The following is a 20,192-nucleotide window of genomic DNA, read 5'->3' on the forward strand; positions in this document are numbered from 1 at the left end:
ACACCTGAAAGTTCTTTTATTTTTGTGATACGCCCACAATGTGTGCTGCGGGTTGTGAACTAGCTCAGCACTAGGGAAAGTTTACTTGAAAAGACAGGGACTGAATGTTCACACTTTACCCTCTGAGAGATAGGAGCCCTCAGGACTGCCCCCCAACTCCAGGCTGAATTTATATTCCATATAATTAGCAGTCCCTTGAACCTGCAAGAGAAGTAGCCGATGAAGGAACTAAAAACATATGATGGAATACCATGTCATTAGGGAAATGTAAAAAAATTAATTTTATTTACAAAGCTGAACACTTTTCTTTTTAATTGAACACAGCGGTCTTAAGACTTTCAATATGTGATGATGTAAAATACATTCAGCTCTGTGGCTATTTTTTGTTTTTCGCATCGTGAGGATTTGATCCAATATCATATACTTCCCTTTGGAATAAGCACTAGAGTAATGATGTTTATTGACATCTTTATGTAAAATTTATATTTTAAAAGGCACTTTGGAAAAGTAAAGGACATTTCTTTAATTTATAAAAACAAAATGAAAATCATCCTATTTATTTTACGCTGAACTTTACCCACAGATTATTCTTTGGAGAAGACATCTGAAGAAGCGACAATTCTCGTGGATTCAGTGGAGCAGTGAATCTCTTTGGCGACTCGCTCTCGTGGGGTGGTGATGAACCTCCATGGATGTGTCGTTGAGGAGATGGTGGAGGCTGGCCACGGCTGCGTCTCCTGTGGAGCCGCGAGGGTCTGGCGATACTTTCTAACTGGTGATGAGAGCTTCCAATGGCCATACCACCTGTGGGGTGGTTGGGTGCACCATCTCTCTGGTATCGTGAGTTACAGTCGGGACCCTGTCTCTGGCGGGCTCCGTAAGATCAGCCTTGTCTATGTCTCTTGAGGGTCAGCCTTGTCGCCTATAGGTTGGTGGTGGCGTGTTGCTTCACTGCAGCGGTGAAGGACTTTTGTGGTTTTGTCTTTGTAGAGCTCACAATGGCCTCCTGAGTATTAGGTGGGATTCTGTGGCCCTTGGCAGTGTCTGTTGGGGGTCTGCAGTATCACTTATGGAGAGGTGATGGTGTGCTATTTATTTTGACTGTGGCCTTGTCTTTGTTGAGCTCTCAGTGGCCTGTTGTGTGTATATTGAAGGTCTTCCATGGCTGTGTGTATGGTGAGAAGCCACCCTGTCGCTTCTAGGTTGGTAATGGTGTGCTGTTTTTTGTGGCTTGGCCTTTGCTGGGCTCACAATGCCTGCTGTGTGTTCTCATACTGCGTCCTGGCCTTTATTCGAATCCTGCAAACGCTGGTTTTAACTCCCCCCTTACAGATCAATACCCGTTGGGACTCATCCAGAATAATCCTTGAATCCCCGGCTGAGACTGCTCCGTCCGACCCAGGGTGAGTAGTGACGCACTCCCTATACAGTGCATCTTGACGAGCACACCAGCATCCTCTCTCATAAACACCTTCGCTTACATTTTAGGCTGTAAACCCGTCCCCTGCTCCCCCACATTGTCCTGATGAAGACCCGCCGTGACCACCAACCGGGACACTACTAGGGTTGAAACGTCGACGCACACTTTAGGTCCAGAACTACCAGGATTCCATACAACAAAATATAGGAGTCACTGGAGTGAAAGTGTTATCTTGCCTATCGCTAAATTTGTACATAGCCAATCATGACCGCACTGTATATATTGTACACCCTTTGAGCACTGAAGCACTATAGTCACTTTATTCACCTTGCATCCGTGTAAATACCTTGTGTTGACAGTTTTCGTTTTTTGTTTACTGTGAATATCATTGAATGAATTAATTCTGATAAAAGTAACAATACCAAGCCCTTTCTCTCAGTCATTATTTAAGAATTGGTGCTTTATCCCACAGGCGTTCTCTAGAGATTGCTCTAGGTTGTTACAACTGCACTTTGAGCAATTTTAACTAACGTACCTTCTACCCGACAGAACCATTTTTTGTTTAATTGTGTGTTTCTTGGAGGTTTGCTCTTGACACTGACAGGAGTGTGCTGTGACTGTCTTGTGATGGCTTGCCAAGGCTGTCATATCTCTGGTCGTAGTCTTCACGACTGTCCACTGAGGACCTAGCGTGGCCTCCTTGGCATAAGGCTGGCACGAGTCTCCTGTGACAGAGTCGCTTGTGGTAGCCTCAGTATGGGTACGGAGAGACGGAGATGAAGATGATGAAGACGCTCTGGTGCTTGAGTGTCCTCGGGTCCAGGCTGTAGGCGGAGGCCTGCACCTTCATCTGATACACCCCGGGTGCATCCAGAGCGCGCAGAGTGTATATCACGCCATGGCCACCTTGGTCCCGAATGGCGAAAGGGCTCCCCCCGTCATACTCCAGGGCTGTGAAGGAGGTCTGGTTCTGCAGGACACCAGCGTCTGAGATGGCACTCAGGCGGATCACGTCATGTCCGGCTGGGATGCCGTACGGCAGGGTGAGGAGCTTGTACTGCAGAGAGAAGGGTCCTCCGGTGGTGCAGTCCTGCAGGCAACGTCGGAAGCACGTCCTGCAGGGAAGAAGAGACGAGCATCAGTTGTGCTGTACTAGATTAGCGACATATTCATTTCTCTAATCAGAAAGGTGTCAACAATTCTAAACAGTTGTGTTACATCCTGCTTTTCCTCCCTCTCTATCCTTCTTTGGTGTCTTGTTCTCTGCTGCTCAGCCTGTATCTGTGATGTCACCTAGAGTTCCTTTTGTGTATGTTTTAGTCTATGGTCAGTTATATCTGAGGCTGAGCAGCAGGGCAGCTGCTCCGGGTGGGCCCTTTACTGAATTACATCCTTGCGTGTATCCTGTACATTCATTCTTGATTACTAAGAATAAATCCACATCTGGACTCAGCAACACAAGGAGTCGTCATTTCTTTTGTTAAATGTTACAAGTTCTCATGCGCTGAGCAGAGGCAATGTTGCTTTACATACATAGGAATGTATTATGAGCTGGGTGGAGAGAAGTTCCCCTGTTGATGGGCCGGTGTTTTTGCATCAAGGCCTCATTTACAAAGAATTGGCGTAGGGCAGCGCCGCAAGTGTTCTTACTGTGCTGCCCTACGACCAATTCGAAAGGGCAGAATGGCACCAAATTTACATGCTACAGTGCATTCCTGTCTGTAGTAACTTGGGTCCAGACTGAAGGTAGTTTTCAGGTAGATTTATTAGCATAAGTTACAAACTGTTACAAATAGGATGAAAGCCCCACCAGGAGCGTCTGGCTAGATGCTCAGCCCAAGACCAACTGTGATGAGTCCAATCATGATATTCTAAATGACATCACATTTACTGAATTCCATTGGTGGAGTCAAGGAAGAGATGTGAGCATACTTACTTAGATATTACATATCCTCCTTTCTCAAAAGAACACAAAGAAAGAAACTTAGATAAGAAAATAATACATCACAGAAAAGTATAAGAGTGAGCAGAATCAGAATAAAAGACGTTCAAAAGAGAAGTAAAGAGAATTGAAGATCCAGCAATAAAAGTAAAGACAATATAAGAGAGATGAGGAAGTAAATTAAATACAAATAGAGATTCGTTATTAAATCCCATAAAATACATAATACTCATCCTCTTCTCTAAACACAGAAAAAGAAAGAAAAGATAAAGAAAAGGTAGGAAAACCATCAATGGCAGTTCAATTCACACCTACTGGCCAGGTAAGTTAGAAAAGGACAACACAGATCAGGAGAAAACGAATAGACAGTGAAGGAAAAGAATAACATCTCTTAACCCTCACTATCATATAAGAAGAAAATTAATTATAAGAAAAATTCAAACTGGGCTAAAGTGGAAAACATCAAATAAGTATTAAGAATAAAACGCCCAGAGTAAACTGACCCATGGATTAAAGTAAGAAAAACCATGCACCCACAGAGGGCAAAACAACTAACATGGGCAACCTCCGGAGAGATACTGACATGCGTAAAGTTAGTAATAACTCAAACTCACTCTAAATACCAAGAGGAGAAAAAGAACAAAGACGATAGTGAGAGTAACTTAACTTTATAACATGGATAATATAGTGCACTGAACTAATGGGACAACACCCAACAAATATTCGTAAACTGAAATGCCCAAACAATGTGCACTAACAGACAGGACTATAACTCTGTGAGACACTACGTTTGTGGTACAGATTATGCACCGTGAAAAAGAAGCAGAGAAAACAGTGCACTGAAAAAAAAATTACCTGTAAATTCTGTATACAGAAATAGCATGAGGTAAATATTAATTGGGCTAGAACCCAAAATTGAACGAGTGAAATTCATGACTTCTCTTAAGAAAGAGAAAAATAAATACTGCTCCAAATCTTAAGTTAAGGTATAAATGTAGGTCCAATATTGTACATTGAGGTCAATAAATAACCGAGACAAACCCTAAATACAATAAACTACCTAGAAAATGACCACTATGTGAAAAAGCATGCTGAAACGACTGAGACCTAAATATTGTGCACTATGAACGAAAGGTAATATGTACTGTATGAGACTAAATTTAATTGTGTACAAATAACTGTAATTGGTAATTGGTGTGCTTATCACTGCGAAGGTTGACAGGCAAAGTGTGAAATTACCTTTATAACATTGAAACAAATGTCTTTCAAAATTATTATATCTTACAGTAGACATCATGTATATGAAATAAATAATACTGTAAATTGAATAAAAACTACTGTAAATAATCAATAACACCAGTCGCCGGTGAGCGACTTCTCACCCGGGGTCACTGCATATTGTTTTCTGCAGACGCCGCCGAGTTTTCGTAGTAATTGTTGAATTATGTTTGAAATTAACCTTGACATTACGTTTATGAGGAAAACATCATCCATGTTGTTGCTCAACTTTTTGATCAAATAGTTCATAAGACAGCACGTAATAAGAGGCAGGTAAAAAGCTATAACTCTAAGATGGCCGCTACGTAGGACGTGATGACTTGAAAGAAGAGTTTTGATCACTAACACTCCGTGAGGGCTCAGTGACGTAATCAGTTACAACTTGAAATTGCAGGAGAAGGATGGCTCCACACGGAAAATACAACCGTCACTTAGCAGATGAAGATAAGGTTAGTGAGAGGTATAATCTCCTTAGCGTCCAACTCTCATGGGACCGATGTTATAATATAGAGGAACATTTACTGTCAATCCGGCATTTGGGGATCGAGTGATAACGAGTGAAATGTACTTCAATCTGGCACCTGAAGATTGGGTGAAAATGTGTGAAATGTATGTACTTAATGTATAGGGTGACCGTGGACACTAAATTGGGAAATCAAACATCACTCAGCGTCATACTCCTTTCTTCTGGGGCGATTATTTTCAAAAGACAACATTACCTCACTTGTTTTAAAGTTGTTGAAATTTCGAGTGTTTTGAATACACATCGCACACAAAATAAATTGACGTTTATGTGACCAGTAGATGGCAGTAGCGATTTATCATTCAGTCTCTCATGTAGTTACTAACTTCAAAATTATATAGAAGTTAAACTCGGAAGGTTATTGGAAATTCAGGCAGTCTGTGGATATTTAAACATTAAAAAAATGGAGATACTTGAAGGTTTAAAGAAGCGATGAAAAGTTCCTCTGACTAACTGTCACTGACATAACACGGTAAGATCATGGATTACTTTGCACATAATCTGTCAGAGTTGCTGTCTTTACTGCTAACTTTCAGAGCTGCTGTCTCTTCTGCTTACAGTTAGGTTTTTAGTCAATAAATAGTATTTATTTAACGTATCCACAAATGCTTCCAAATATTCAGAGAGTCAGGGAAGACAGATAATTCAAAATTGCACAGTCACAGATTAATACAGAAATTCCTCCGTTTCAAGATGCTTTTAACACTTAACAGGAGTCTTTTGTTGTTAGTGCTCCGTTTCAAGATGCTTTTAATCCTTTACAGGAGTATTTCGTTGTTTTAAAAGCTTTTGCTAATTTCTTTCAAAGTTTCGAAGTTAATGTAAAAGGATTATTTTACCTTTGACAAAGTCACTGCTGTTGTATGGTTGAAGTGTGTCAAGTTGACAGGAACCAAGTTGATGAGGGCGACCGGTGCAGAGGTCACTGGTGGGGCTGATTTTTTTGACAGTTGGTTCACAGCAGTGTTGATAGGTAAAATCCAGATGTACTTGCTTGTAGAGGTGATTGATGTAGGTTCTTTTAGTATCGTCGCCAAATTAATGTAATAACTTGGGTCCAGACTGAAGGTAGTTTTCAGGTAGATTTATTAGCATAAGTTACAAACTGTTACAAATAGGATGAAAGCCCCACCAGGAGCGTCTGGCTAGATGCTCAGCCCAAGACCAACTGTGATGAGTCCAATCATGATATTCTAAATGACATCACGTTTACTGAATTCCATTGGTGGAGTCAAGGAAGAGATGTGAGCATACTTACTTAGATATTACACTGTCCTTACAGTAGGTGCACAATGTGCATCCCAGCGCCAACGCAAGCACTCTTGCACCATGGTACAAGGGTGTCTGTGTTGTTGTCATGCTTGGTTTTGTGCAGGGAGGGATACCTTCCAGCAGAAAAACAATAATAAGAGGAGTTTTCCTCATCCTTTGTGGGATGTATGTCATCACAAGGCATGCTTTTACTACGCATGCCTTTACAACGCAGGTTTTACAACGCAAGTCGTTACAACGACTTGCGTTGGGAGGCGCTGGATAGTGGAATAGTTTAATTTACTATTCCAACTCCAGTCCCCGTGGATAGTAGGGAAGGTTTTGGATAGTAAATTAAACTATTCTCTATCCTACAGCGCCCTCCAGCGCAAGTCATTGTAATGACTTGCATTGTAAATCCTGCGTTGTAATGGTAGTGCGTCGTAAAAGTTGCGTTGTGATGGATGTTTCCCTCCTTTGTGTGGTGAATGCAGCACACGTGGAAAGAGGAAAAAACAAGGAAAGGTGAAACATTTCTCCTCGTTACGCCTGCTCTTGGGAGGTGTACGTTTTAGGTGCTGCCCCAGGTTTGTGCGATGTTGTAAATCTGGGGCAGTGTTGTAAATCCATGGGTCTTGAGGGGGAACACCCACAGCAATCCTCATCGAACGCCTCTTTGATATAGATTAAGCATGGCAGCCCTTTGCGCTGCCATGTTTACTCCATATCTTTGAGATTCATGCAAACCCACACAGGGTGGCTTTGCGTCACCTCATAGACATGATTGAGAGGCCTGTGCCACCAGATCGAATAAAATGTGATGCTCCAGTGGTGCAGGCCTCTTGTAATAAGGGCCATAGTGTTCCTGGGTATTAGAACACTAGACCTGGTTTCACCAGCTGGTCGTTGTTAAATTGAATGTAAAATGTAAATTGATATTTGTGTAGCGCACTACTCACCTGCAAGGGTCTCAAGGCGCTTGTACGAATACCGCTGTGTAACCCATCCTGGCTTTCCCTGTGAGGTGTCCACTCCTGAGCACCCCCAAGGTGGAGGCCAGGCATCCTTAGCGTTGTGGGGGCCATTGTGGAGATTAAGCAGGCTATTGCCCAGAGTTGCAGAGTGGGACTCCATGATTGGAATAGGCACCGAGGCGAGAATTATCAGGTCCGTGGAATTTTAAGCCCAAGACCCGCCGAGGCAGGAAATTGAACCCTGGTCCCGGGCCATACCTTTGCATTAGGGTCTGCCGCTCTAACCATTGAGCCACACTTCTCCACTTGTTCAGGCTCCAGCTGCAACTAAAACCAGGCACCCGGAAGTGGCCCTGCCTGACCATTTTCTCTGGCAAGGGGGAGCATTCAATGCTCTCCCGGGACCAGAGCTATTCTTCTCCTTTCCTCCATACCCTCTTTACCCCTCACCACCTATGCCTCACTCAGAAGTCCCTGCTCAGAGCAAGGGATAAGTGCATGTGTTAAATTCGGGGGTTCTGTGCAGCTTCACACCCGGTGAATTCAGGTCCACACAGTTTTCCCCATTACATGGGGTTTTATTCATAATAAGAGTGAGCGTTTGTGGAGATACTGCCAGAAATGGTTATTCCAGCCACCCTGAAACCCTTCGCATATTTACTCGTAACTGGGGCAATAGTCATGCAAATGTGTATATCTTACTCCCCAACTACACATACGGTGATCTAAGACTCGAATATGTGATGTTACAGCGCAATCAAAATGATTGCGGTATGTAACATCGCAGTTTTTACAACGCAAGTCGTTCCAGCGACTTGTGCTGGAGGGTACTGGACTTCGAAATAGTAAGATTTACTATTCCAATACCAGTCTACGTACAGTAAGAAAGGTGTTGGAATAGTAAATCTTACTATTCCTTAGGTTATGGTGCCCTCCGGTGCAAGTCGATGTAACGCTTGCATTGTAATGGCAGTGTTCTGAATGCATCGCGGTGTAATCATCGCGATGTAAAGGATGTTTCCCCTAAGACACAGGTATTGATTTATTTTTGATTATTTAAACATGGACACCATTCACATTTCCCTTTACAGCCGGATATCTGCACTAGAAGTCTGCAATGTTTTTCTATTTATGCCAATGAAGTTTTGGAAGGTTACCACCTGTCACCATCGTCACAGGGCATTCAATAACAGAAGGGAGGGACATGGGGCAGAAACAATGCTGCAAGCAACAATGGGCAAGCAACAAAGGGGTGCAGGGCAAGCAATGGAACAGGAGGGAGGAGCAACAACCATGAAGCAAGCAACGACAGGCAAGCAACAACGTGAAAGGGGGCAACCACCAAGACGCAAGCAATGATGAGAGAGGAGGGGCAGGGGAACAAGCAACACGAACAGCAACAGGGGAAGAAGAAAAAAAAGAACCTCCATCCTAGCTGGAGCAGTGGAAGGACACTAATCGACAAAAGTAATCAGTACTTGGTCCATGCTCCAAGGGAGGCAGAACCAAGAAAGAGAAAGTGAAACCGGCATCCGCTGCCAAGTCACGAGCCAGCAAATAAGTAACAAGGAATGGGCGGGTTCCAAGCCCTCTTTAAGCCAACACAAAATGTCTTACAAGTGACAGCACATGCGTTGTCTCAGGAGAAACCTAAATATTATGAGTAATGGGAAAAGCTAGCATTAATAGGTTAATTAAGTTTTAAGCATTGTGTGTATGGCACAAAAGGGAAACCTTACAGACAGCCAAGGTCATGAGCTTAGTTCTGCTAGCTGGCTTAAAGTCTATTAAAAGAAGAAAAAGCTATGGCGTGTGTCATAGTGCTTTTTTAAAACATTAAAATATGCTGCTGTGTAACATGTAGAAATTATCTGAGGGGTCGAGATCATGTGGTCGCTGTGACTGGGGGTGTGTGTCTGAAAAGTTTCAGCGCTCCCTCCATCATCTCCTTGTGTTTGCTTTGTTTGCCCTACATTGGCTGGGTATGCCCAGACGTGGCTCCCTTGCTCACTTTGCCACTGGAGTCAAGCTAGCCTGGCTGATGAGGGGTGTTACCCAGAAATCGGTTCCCACAATGCTTGTTTCTGGTTCAGGGAAGACCTGGCTTGGCAGTTCGGGCTGGACTGTTCCCATGGGGCACAGGGTCAGACTGATTTGCACATAGCTGGGTCTGAACTGGGGTGGCGAAGTGAGCTAAAGAATGATGATGGATTCAACCCAGATCTGTGACTGAGGGTGAGTGTCTGAAAAGTTTCAGCGCTCCGTCCATCATCTCCTTGTGTTCGCTTGAATCAGAACCATCTTAGAACAAAAGTAGCTGCCACTGGGAGAAAAAAAGACTTCTGCCCTGTTGTTGTTACTTTCAGTATGAAAGCAGGCTGGAAACTGAGGCGATGTAACAAAAACCATTTGGGGTTTCAGGGAGTGGGGGAATGATGTTTTTAAAGTGCTCATAAAGAAAAAGAAGTAGCTCCTAAAACAGGAGTCCTTGGTCTATACTCTGGGGAAGGGATAAACACAAGAAGAGGAGTGACGCAAGCATGCCATGGAGAAATGGGGACAAAGGATATGAGAGCGGCGATGGAAATGATAAGCCCATAGGCGGGCTGAAGCCCACAGATTAAAAACAACATGCCTCTTCGAGACGGCGCATGGGCTGTCTACCCGAGACCGAGTAAAAACACTAAAACACAAAGACAATATTGCAGCTAACCACTAAATGGCCCCTTAATGTACAGCAGGGTATTCAGAAACATTCCCTCTGCAAAATTATTTTGAGCCTTGCAACAGGACAATATAGGGCTAGCTCCGAGGGGGCATGACCCAACACCATCTTCCCGCCAGGCCATGTAAGAATCATTTGGCACATACTGCCACATAAGGGGGATTTCTGGGACTATGGCAGTGGCAGTGGTGGGGGAGGGGTGGTCTGCCATTTGATCATGGCTCTACCCAGGGCTTTAAGTGGGAAAAAAACTGGTGGTGCTCTAAAAGGGGCGTGGGAACTTTCTTAAAGGGGTATGGCCTATCCGAGTAGGGGCGTGGTCTAAATCAAGATAACTAATATTGTGTGCAGGCCATCAGACGCACCTCAGGAGGTGGAGCCAGCATTGTGGCAGGCAGGCACAGCCCTATTGAGACCCAGGTGTTACTCCTCCCACCACTCCAAATGTAGATGGGTCTATTCAGCCTTGTGCTGACTCAGCCGCCCCTAGCCCCTGTCACTCACAAACCAGACAGTCAATACACAACCAGGCAGAGCCACACAAACGTTGAACAGGAAAATAGCCACTTTCTAAAAGTCCTTTTTCTAAACTTAGAATTTAAAAACCATCTCCACTAAAGGATGTGTTAAGTAATTCTGAGCTCAGGGATCCCAAATTCCATATGTCTATCTTGCTGCTATGGGAAGATATGCAAGTAAACATGTTACACAGCATTCCCCATGTTATCCTATGGGCAAGATATCCTTTCAATAGTGAAAAACTAAATTGGCAGTATTTCACTATCAAGACAAGTTACCCACATTAGTAACACCAAACAAACACCGCGACGCCCTGGCTCTAACTGTCTATGGACTCTAATGGATGTATGTGTGAATGTAGCCAGGCCAGGAGCCCCGTGGGACCAGCGCTGTGAGATGCTCTAAGTACCCCCACCCTCACCTCGCAGGGGGCAGAGGAGAAGCCCCGCCCACAAGGCACCCCGGGACTCACCCCGGACTGGGTCCTTTCCGGTACGTGGCCGGGCAGGGCGTGTCCAGGCACTGGAAACTTCCCCTCGTGTTGAAGCACATCTGGTCCGCGCCGCAGGTCACTCTGGCTTCTGCACACTCGTCTACATCTGGGAGGGTGAAGAGATCCGAGGGAGCGAGAAAGAGATAAAGAGAGACAAATAGAAACAAGAGAGATAGATACAGGAAGAAAGAGGGGATGGGAAAAGGAGAAAGGAGAGGCAGCGGTGGAGAGAAAAAGAGAAAGGTGGAGAGAGGGGAAAGAACAGAGGAGACCAAAAGAAAAAGAAGAAAGGGACCGATATAGAGTGGAGAATATGAGAATGACATGGACATAGAGCAATAAAGAGATAGCAAGACAGAGCGAGAAGGAGAGATTGGGATAGGGAGAGAGAGGGGGGGAAAAGAGAAAGAAAGAGAAAGATTTTGGAGAAAGAGAGGTGGGAAACAGTGATAGAGAAAGGAAGAAGAGAATGAGAGGGTATTTGAGAGAGAGAAATACAGGGAGAGGTGGAGAGAGAGCGTCATGGAGAGAGAAAGACAGAGAGAGGTGGAGAGAGAGCGTCATGGAGAGAGAAAGACAGAGAGAGGTAGGAAGAGGACCAAAGAAGAGAATGAAACAAAAAGACAAAGATAAAAATACAGATAATGTAAAAGTGTGAGAGGTAGAGAGAGAAGTAAGGAGACGAAGAAAGAGGTAAGGTAAGCGAAGGGGAGAAAGAGAGAGGGAGAGAGAGAAAGGGTGCGGAAGACAGAGGGAGATGGAGAGAGGTATGGAGAGATACAGAAAGGGAGGGATACATAGACATATAAAGATAGATTGAGGGAGAGAGAGCGAGAGGGAAACAGAGATAGAGACGGAGAAAGGGCGAAGGAAAGAAAGTGATAGAGGGCGACATAAAGAGAGAGAGAGAGAGAGAGAGAGAGAGAGAGGAGAGTCCAAGAGAATGTAGTGGCAGCGACAGGAAAAGATGGCGCAAGAGTGGGAAGAAAGAGAGAGTCAGAGAATGTGTGAGAGAGACAGATGATTCCAGGAGAATGAGGTGGCAGTGAGAGGAAGAGAGGGCGCAAGAGTGGGGAGAGAGGAGAGAGAAAAGGAGAGAGACGCAGAGAGAGGGAGAGAGAGAGAGAGAGAGAAAGAGAGAGAGAGAGAAAGAGAGAGAGGGAGGGAGAGGGAGAGACAGAGAGAGACAGAGAGAGAGAGAGAGAGAGAAAGAGAGAGAGGGAGGGAGAGGGAGAGAGAGAGAGAGAGAGAGAGAGAGAGAGAGAGAGAGAGAGACAGAGAGAGAGAGAGAGAGAGAATGAGTGTCTTACACATGATAAAGGCACAGTTCTTACAGAGCGGCCTGTGCAGCATGAACGTTGGGGACTGGCCCTGCACACCCACCTTGGCAGCTGCGACCATTGGGCAGAAGGCGGTAGCCGGACGGGCAGAGGCAGCGGTAGCTGCCCTCCGTGTTCCTGCACTCGTGCTGGCACGGGCTCCGCAGCTGGCACTCGTCGATGTCTGCATGGGAGAGAAGAGGGCAAGGGAGAGGGAGGGAAGCAGGGGTGGAGGAGAGAAGAGGGCAAGGGAGAGGGAGGGAAGCAGGGGTGGAGGAGAGAAGAGGGCAAGGGAGAGGGAGGGTAGCAAGGGTGGAGGAGAGAAGAGGGCAAAGAAGACAGAGGGAGGGAATCATGAGTGGAGGAGAGAAGAGGGCCAGGTAGAGGGAGGGAAGCAAGGGTGGAGGAGAGAAGAGGGCCAGGTAGAGGGAGGGAAGCAAGGGTGGAGGAGAGAAGAGGGCCAGGTAGAGGGAGGGAAGCAAGGGTGGAGGAGAGAAGAGGGCCAGGTAGAGGGAGGGAAGCAGGGGTGGAGGAGAGAAGAGTGCCAGGTAGAGGGAGGGAAGCAGGGGTGGAGGAGAGAAGAGTGCCAGGTAGAGGGAGGGAAGCATGGGTGGAGGAGAGAAGAGGGCAAGGGAGAGGGGAGGGAAGGAGGGGTGGAGGAGAGAAAAGGGAGAGGGAGGTGGATGGAGGGAAGGAGAGGAGGAGAGAAGAGGGCCAGGTAGAGGGATGGAGGCAGGGGTGGAGGAGAGAAGGAGAGAATAGAGGGCAAGGTAGAGGGAGACAGGCAAACAGGAGTGGAAGAGACAAGAGGGCAAGGGAGACGGAGGGAGGGAAGCAGGGGCGGAGGGGAGAAAAAGGCAAAGAAGACAGAGAAGCACCGTAGAGGAAGGAGAAGATAAAGATAAGCAGGGAAGGGGGCAAGAGGAAGAGAAGATGAAGGGAAGCAGAAGGAGAGGAAAAGGAGAGAAGATAGGAAGTGGGGAGAACAGAAAGGTAAGGAGGTGGAGCAAGAAGATGTGAGTGGGGAGGAGGATGCAATTGATGGCAGGGAAGGAGAGGGCAATGGGGAGGATAGAAAGGGAAAATGGAGGATAGGAAAGGAAAGGAGACAGGAGGAGGAAGGAGAAGATTACAGGGGTGAGGAATCCAAACAAGGGGTAGGAGATGAAGTGGAAAGAGAAAGTGAAGGAGGAAAGGAAAAGGAGCGGGGGAAGAGAGGAGGATGGGGATGGAAAAGCAATAGGAGAGTGAGGAAGAGAGAGGAAGATTAGAGACGAGAGGGAGAGGAGTGAGAGAGAAAGAGAGGACAGAGAGCAGGGAGAGACGAGTATCAAGGAGGAGCGAAGGGGACAGGGGAAGAAGTGGTAAGAGAGGAAATGTGGCAGAAGAGCAGGGGGAGGGCAGGAAGGGGTGGATGGGAAGAGGAGCAAGAGAGCAGGATGAACAACAAGGAGGAGGAAGAGTTGGAGTTGAGGAAGGAAAGTAGGAGGGAAGAGAAACAAAAAGAGACAAAGAAAGAGTTATGGATGTGCGTAATCAACACACTTTACACAGCCTGACCCAGTAACAATGCACTTTACACAGCCTGATCCCAGTAACGTCACACTTTACAGAGCCTGATCCCAGTAACGCAGCACTTTACACAGCCTGATCCCAGTAACGCAGCACTTTACACAGCCTGATCCCAGTAACGCCACACTTTACAGAGCCTGATCCCAGTAACGCCACACTTTACACAGCCAGACACCAGTAACACCACACTTTACACAGCCTGATCCCAGTAACACAGCACTTTACACAGCCTGATCCCAGTAACGTCACACTTTACAGAGCCTGATCCCAGTAACGCAGCACTTTACACAGCCTGATCCCAGTAACGCAGCACTTTACACAGCCTGATCCCAGTAACGTCACACTGTACACAGCCTGATCCCAGTAACACAGCACTTTACACAGCCTGATCCCAGTAACGCCACACTTTACAGAGCCTGATCCCAGTAACGCAGCACTTTACACAGCCTGATCCCAGTAACGCCACACTTTACACAGCCTGATCCCAGTAACGCTGCACTTTACACAGCCTGATCCCAGTAACGCAGCACTTTACAGAGCCTGATCCCAGTAACGCCACACTTTACACAGCCAGACACCAGTAACACCACACTTTACACAGCCTGATCCCAGTAACACCACACTTTACACAGCCTGATCCCAGTAACGCTGCACTTTACACAGCCTGATCCCAGTAACGCAGCACTTTACAGAGCCTGATCCCAGTAACGCCACACTTTACACAGCCAGACACCAGTAACACCACACTTTACACAGCCTGATCCCAGTAACACAGCACTTTACACAGCCTGATCCCAGTAACTTCACACTTTACAGAGCCTGATCCCAGTAACGCAGCACTTTACACAGCCTGATCCCAGTAACGCAGCACTTTACACAGCCTGACCCAGTAACAATGCACTTTACACAGCCTGATCCCAGTAACGTCACACTTTACAGAGCCTGATCCCAGTAACGCAGCACTTTACACAGCCTGATCCCAGTAACGCAGCACTTTACACAGCCTGATCCCAGTAACGCCACACTTTACAGAGCCTGATCCCAGTAACGCCACACTTTACACAGCCAGACACCAGTAACACCACACTTTACACAGCCTGATCCCAGTAACACAGCACTTTACACAGCCTGATCCCAGTAACGTCACACTTTACAGAGCCTGATCCCAGTAACGCAGCACTTTACACAGCCTGATCCCAGTAACGCAGCACTTTACACAGCCTGATCCCAGTAACGTCACACTGTACACAGCCTGATCCCAGTAACACAGCACTTTACACAGCCTGATCCCAGTAACGCCACACTTTACAGAGCCTGATCCCAGTAACGCAGCACTTTACACAGCCTGATCCCAGTAACGCCACACTTTACACAGCCTGATCCCAGTAACACCACACTTTACACAGCCTGATCCCAGTAACGCTGCACTTTACACAGCCTGATCCCAGTAACGCAGCACTTTACAGAGCCTGATCCCAGTAACGCCACACTTTACACAGCCAGACACCAGTAACACCACACTTTACACAGCCTGATCCCAGTAACACAGCACTTTACACAGCCTGATCCCAGTAACTTCACACTTTACAGAGCCTGATCCCAGTAACGCAGCACTTTACACAGCCTGATCCCAGTAACGCAGCACTTTACACAGCCTGATCCCAGTAACGTCACACTGTACACAGCCTGATCCCAGTAACACAGCACTTTACACAGCCTGATCCCAGTAACGCCACACTTTACAGAGCCTGATCCCAGTAACGCAGCACTTTACACAGCCTGATCCCAGTAACGCCACACTTTACACAGCCTGATCCCAGTAACACCACACTTTACACAGCCTGATCCCAGTAACGCTGCACTTTACACAGCCTGATCCCAGTAACGCAGCACTTTACAGAGCCTGATCCCAGTAACACCACACTTTACACAGCCTGATCCCAGTAACACCACACTTTACACAGCCTGATCCCAGTAACGCCACACTTTACAGAGCCTGATCCCAGTAACGCAGCACTTTACACAGCCTGATCCCAGTAACACCAGACTTTACACAGCCTGATCCCAGTAACACAGCACTTTACACAGCTGATCCCAGTAACGCCACACTTTACAGAGCCTGATCCCAGTAACGCAGCACTTTACACAGCCTGATCCCAGTAACGCAGCACTTTACACAGCCTGATCCCAGTAACGTCACACTGTACACAGCCTGATCCCAGTAACACCACACTTTACACAGCCTGATCCCAGTAACGCCACACTTTACACAGCCTGATCCAACAGTAACACCACACTTTACACAGCCTGATCCCAGTAACACCACACTTTACACAGCCTGATCCCAGTAACGCCACACTTTACAGAGCCTGATCCCAGTAACGCAGCACTTTACACAGCCTGATCCCAGTAACGCAGCACTTTACACAGCCTGATCCCAGTAACGTCACACTGTACACAGCCTGATCCCAGTAACACCACACTTTACACAGCCTGATCCCAGTAACGCCACACTTCACACAGCCTGATCCCAGTAACGCCACACTTTACACAGCCTGATCCCAGTAACACCACACTTTACACAGCCTGATCCCAGTAACGCCACACTTTACACAGCCTGATCCCAGTAACGCCACACTTTACACAGCCTGATCCCAGTAACGCCACACTTTACACAGCCTGATCCCAGTAACGCAGCACTTTACACAACCTGATCCCAGTAACACAGCACTTTACACAGCTGATCCCAGTAACGCCACACTTTACACAGCCTGACCCAGTAACACCACACTTTACACAGCCTGATCCCAGTAACACAGCATTTTACACAGCCTGACACAGTAACGCCGCACTTTACACAGCCTGATCCCAGTAACGCCACACTTTACACAGCCTGACCCAGTAACACCACACTTTACACAGCCTGATCCCAGTAACACAGCATTTTACACAGCCTGACACAGTAACGCTGCACTTTACACAGCTGATCCCAGTAACGCCACACTTTACACAGCCTGACCCCAGCAACGCCACACTTTACACAGCCTGATCCCAGTAACGCCGCACTTTACACAGCCTGACACAGTAACGCCGCACTTTACACAGCTGATCCCAGTAACGCCACACTTTACACAGCCTGACCCCAGCAACGCCACACTTTACACAGCCTGATCCCAGTAACGCCGCACTTTACACAGCCTGATCCCAGTAACACAGCACTTTACACAGCCTGATCCCAGTAACGCCGCACTTTACACAGCCTGATCCCAGTAACACAGCGTTTTACGCAGCCTGATCCCAGTAACGCCGCACTTTACACAGCCTGATCCCAGTAACACAGCACTTTACACAGCCTGATCCCAGTAACGCCACACTTTACACAGCCTGATCCCAGTAACGCAGCACTTTATACAGCCTGATACCAGTAACGCCACACTTTACACAGCCTGATCCCAGTAACACCAAACTTTACATAGCCTGATCCAAGTAACGCAGCACTTTATACAGCCTGATACCAGTAACGCCACACTTTACACAGCCTGATCCCAGTAACACCAAACTTTACACAGCCTGATCCCAGTAACGCCACACTTTACACAGCCTGATCCCAGTAACGCCGCACTTTACACAGCCTGATCCCAGTAACGCCACACTTTACACAGCCTGATCCAGTAACACCACACATTACACAGCCTGACCCAGTAACACCACACTTTACACAGCCTGATCCCAGTAACACCACACTTTACATAGCCTGATCCAAGTAACGCAGCACTTTATACAGCCTGATACCAGTAACGCCACACTTTACACAGCCTGATCCCAGTAACACCAAACTTTACATAGCCTGATCCAAGTAACGCAGCACTTTATACAGCCTGATACCAGTAACGCCACACTTTACACAGCCTGATCCTAGTAACACCACACTTTACACAGCCTGATCCCAGTAACGCCACACTTTACACAGCCTGATCCCAGTAACGCAGCACTTTATACAGCCTGATACCAGTAACGCCACACTTTACACAGCCTGATCCCAGTAACGCATCACTTTACACAGATTGATCCCAGTAACGCCACACTTTACACAACCTGATCCAGTAACGCCACACTTTACACAGCCTGATCCCAGAAACACCACACTTTACACAACCTGATCCAGTAACGCCACACTTTACACAGCCTGATCCCAGTAACACCGCACTCTACACAGCCTGACCCAGTAACACCACACTTTACACAGCCTGATCCCAGAAACACCACACTTTACACAACCTGATCCAGTAAAGCCACACTTTACACAGCCTGATCCCAGTAACACCGCACTTTACACAGCCTGACCCAGTAACACCAAACTATACACAGCCTGATCCCAGTAACACCGCACTTTACACAGCCTGATCCAGTAACACCACACTTTACACAGCCTGATCCAGTAACACCACACTTTACACAGCCTAATCCCAGTAACACCACACTTTACACAGCCTGACCCAGTAACACCACACTTTACACAGCCTGATCCCAGTAACGCCACACTTTACACAGCCTGACCCAGTAACACCACACTTTACACAGCCTGATCCCAGTAACGCCACACTTTACACAGCCTGATCCCAGTAACACCGCACTTTACACAGCCTGATCCCAGTAACACCACACTTTACACAGCCTGATCCCAGTAACGCCACACTTTACACAGCCTGATCCCAGTAACACTGCACTTTACACAGCCTGATCCCAGTAACGCCACACTGTACACAACCTGACCCAGTAACACCACACTTTACACAGCCTGACCCAGTAACGCCACACTTTACACAGCCTGATCCGAGTAACGCCACACTTTACACAGCCTGATCCCAGTAATGACACGCTTTACACAGCCTGACAAAGCAACGCCGCACTTTACACAGCCTGATCCCAGTAATGACACACTTCACACAGCCTGATCCAATAACGCAGCACTTTACACAGCCTGATCCCAGTAACGCCGCACTTTACACAGCCTGATCCCAGTAACGCCACACTTCACACAGCCTGATCCCAGTAACGCCACACATTACACAGCCTGATCCCAGTAACGCCACACTTCACACAGCCTGATCCCAGTAACGCTACACTTTACACAGCCTGATCCCAGTAACGCCACACTTCACACAGCCTGATCCCAGTAACGCCACACATTACACAGCCTGATCCCAGTAACGCCACACATTACACAGCCTGATCCCAGTAACGCCACACTTCACACAGCCTGATCCCAGTAACGCTACACTTTACACAGCCTGATCCCAGTAACGCCACACTTCACACAGCCTGATCCCAGTAACGCCACACATTACACAGCCTGATCCCAGTAACGCCACACTTTACACTGCCTGATCCCAGTAACGCTGCACTTTTTAGGTTCCGTGATTTGCGAACAAGACTCCATTTTGTTTGCGTTGTTCGAGGCGCCATTTTATGCTGCCCTCACGTAGGCCTGTGGAGGTAACCGAACGAACAACGTTGCATGGGCTTCGTTGTTCATGTGCATATTAACTAGGCATTTTCTGACTTGTGAGTGAACTGAAGACGCTGACCCCGTCACCTGAAACTGACCCTTTACGAAGCCATTTTCCCTGGCTGATCGTTGTCTGAGATTGCCAATCAATGTTCAGGATATCGTTAACTTTTAGTTCGCTTGCACATATCTTATCCTATTCAGCATCTGAATTGGTTTCTTTCCTTATGTCTTTTCATTACATGGGTAGTGCTTTCAATTATGGGTTTGTCCGGCTTGTGGAAATCGAATTTGGGACATTCCTAATAATTCACCTGTGGGTTGGTACAATGTAAAGTGAGCTTTTTATGATGTAATAATGTGTGGGAAAATGTATTTCATTCTTCAGTATTTGTCGCAGTGGGTGTGCATTTGTAATGAGCAAAAGAAGGATAAAAGGTGATGTCTTGCTCTACGAAAATTGAGCAGTTTCCTGAGTTGTACACCGTGTTGTATTGCTGGGATTACTGTTACTAGCTGCAGCTAATACATTTGATCTTTGACGCCACCTAGAAGTATTCTGTGTCTCTGTATTCCAAGACAGGAGAACTCGAAGACTTCGGGTGTGTCCCTGGCACCGCTGGGTTCTAAGAAAACCCGGTTCTTCAGTTGGCGCCCAACGGTGGGG

At 46.8% G+C, this 20,192-nt stretch overlaps 1 protein-coding gene across 1 annotated transcript in view; it reads right to left on the minus strand.

Annotated features, from left to right (window-relative positions):
• Positions 1-263: 263 nt before the first annotated feature.
• HMCN2 (hemicentin 2) overlaps positions 264-20,192 on the minus strand; it is a 761,275-nt gene continuing 741,346 nt past the window's right edge. Inside the window, exons 88-90 of the mRNA XM_078646218.1 lie at positions 12,509-12,628; positions 11,105-11,231; positions 264-2,535 (exon numbers count right to left, since the gene is read on the minus strand). Coding sequence (XP_078502344.1) covers positions 2,172-2,535; positions 11,105-11,231; positions 12,509-12,628 — 611 coding nt within the window. The 3' untranslated portion in view covers positions 264-2,171. The remainder of the gene's footprint in view (positions 2,536-11,104; positions 11,232-12,508; positions 12,629-20,192) is intronic.

This window comes from Lissotriton helveticus, chromosome 5_1 (genome assembly GCF_964261635.1).
Source record: "Lissotriton helveticus chromosome 5_1, aLisHel1.1, whole genome shotgun sequence".
NCBI classification, from domain to species: Eukaryota; Metazoa; Chordata; class Amphibia; order Caudata; family Salamandridae; genus Lissotriton; species Lissotriton helveticus.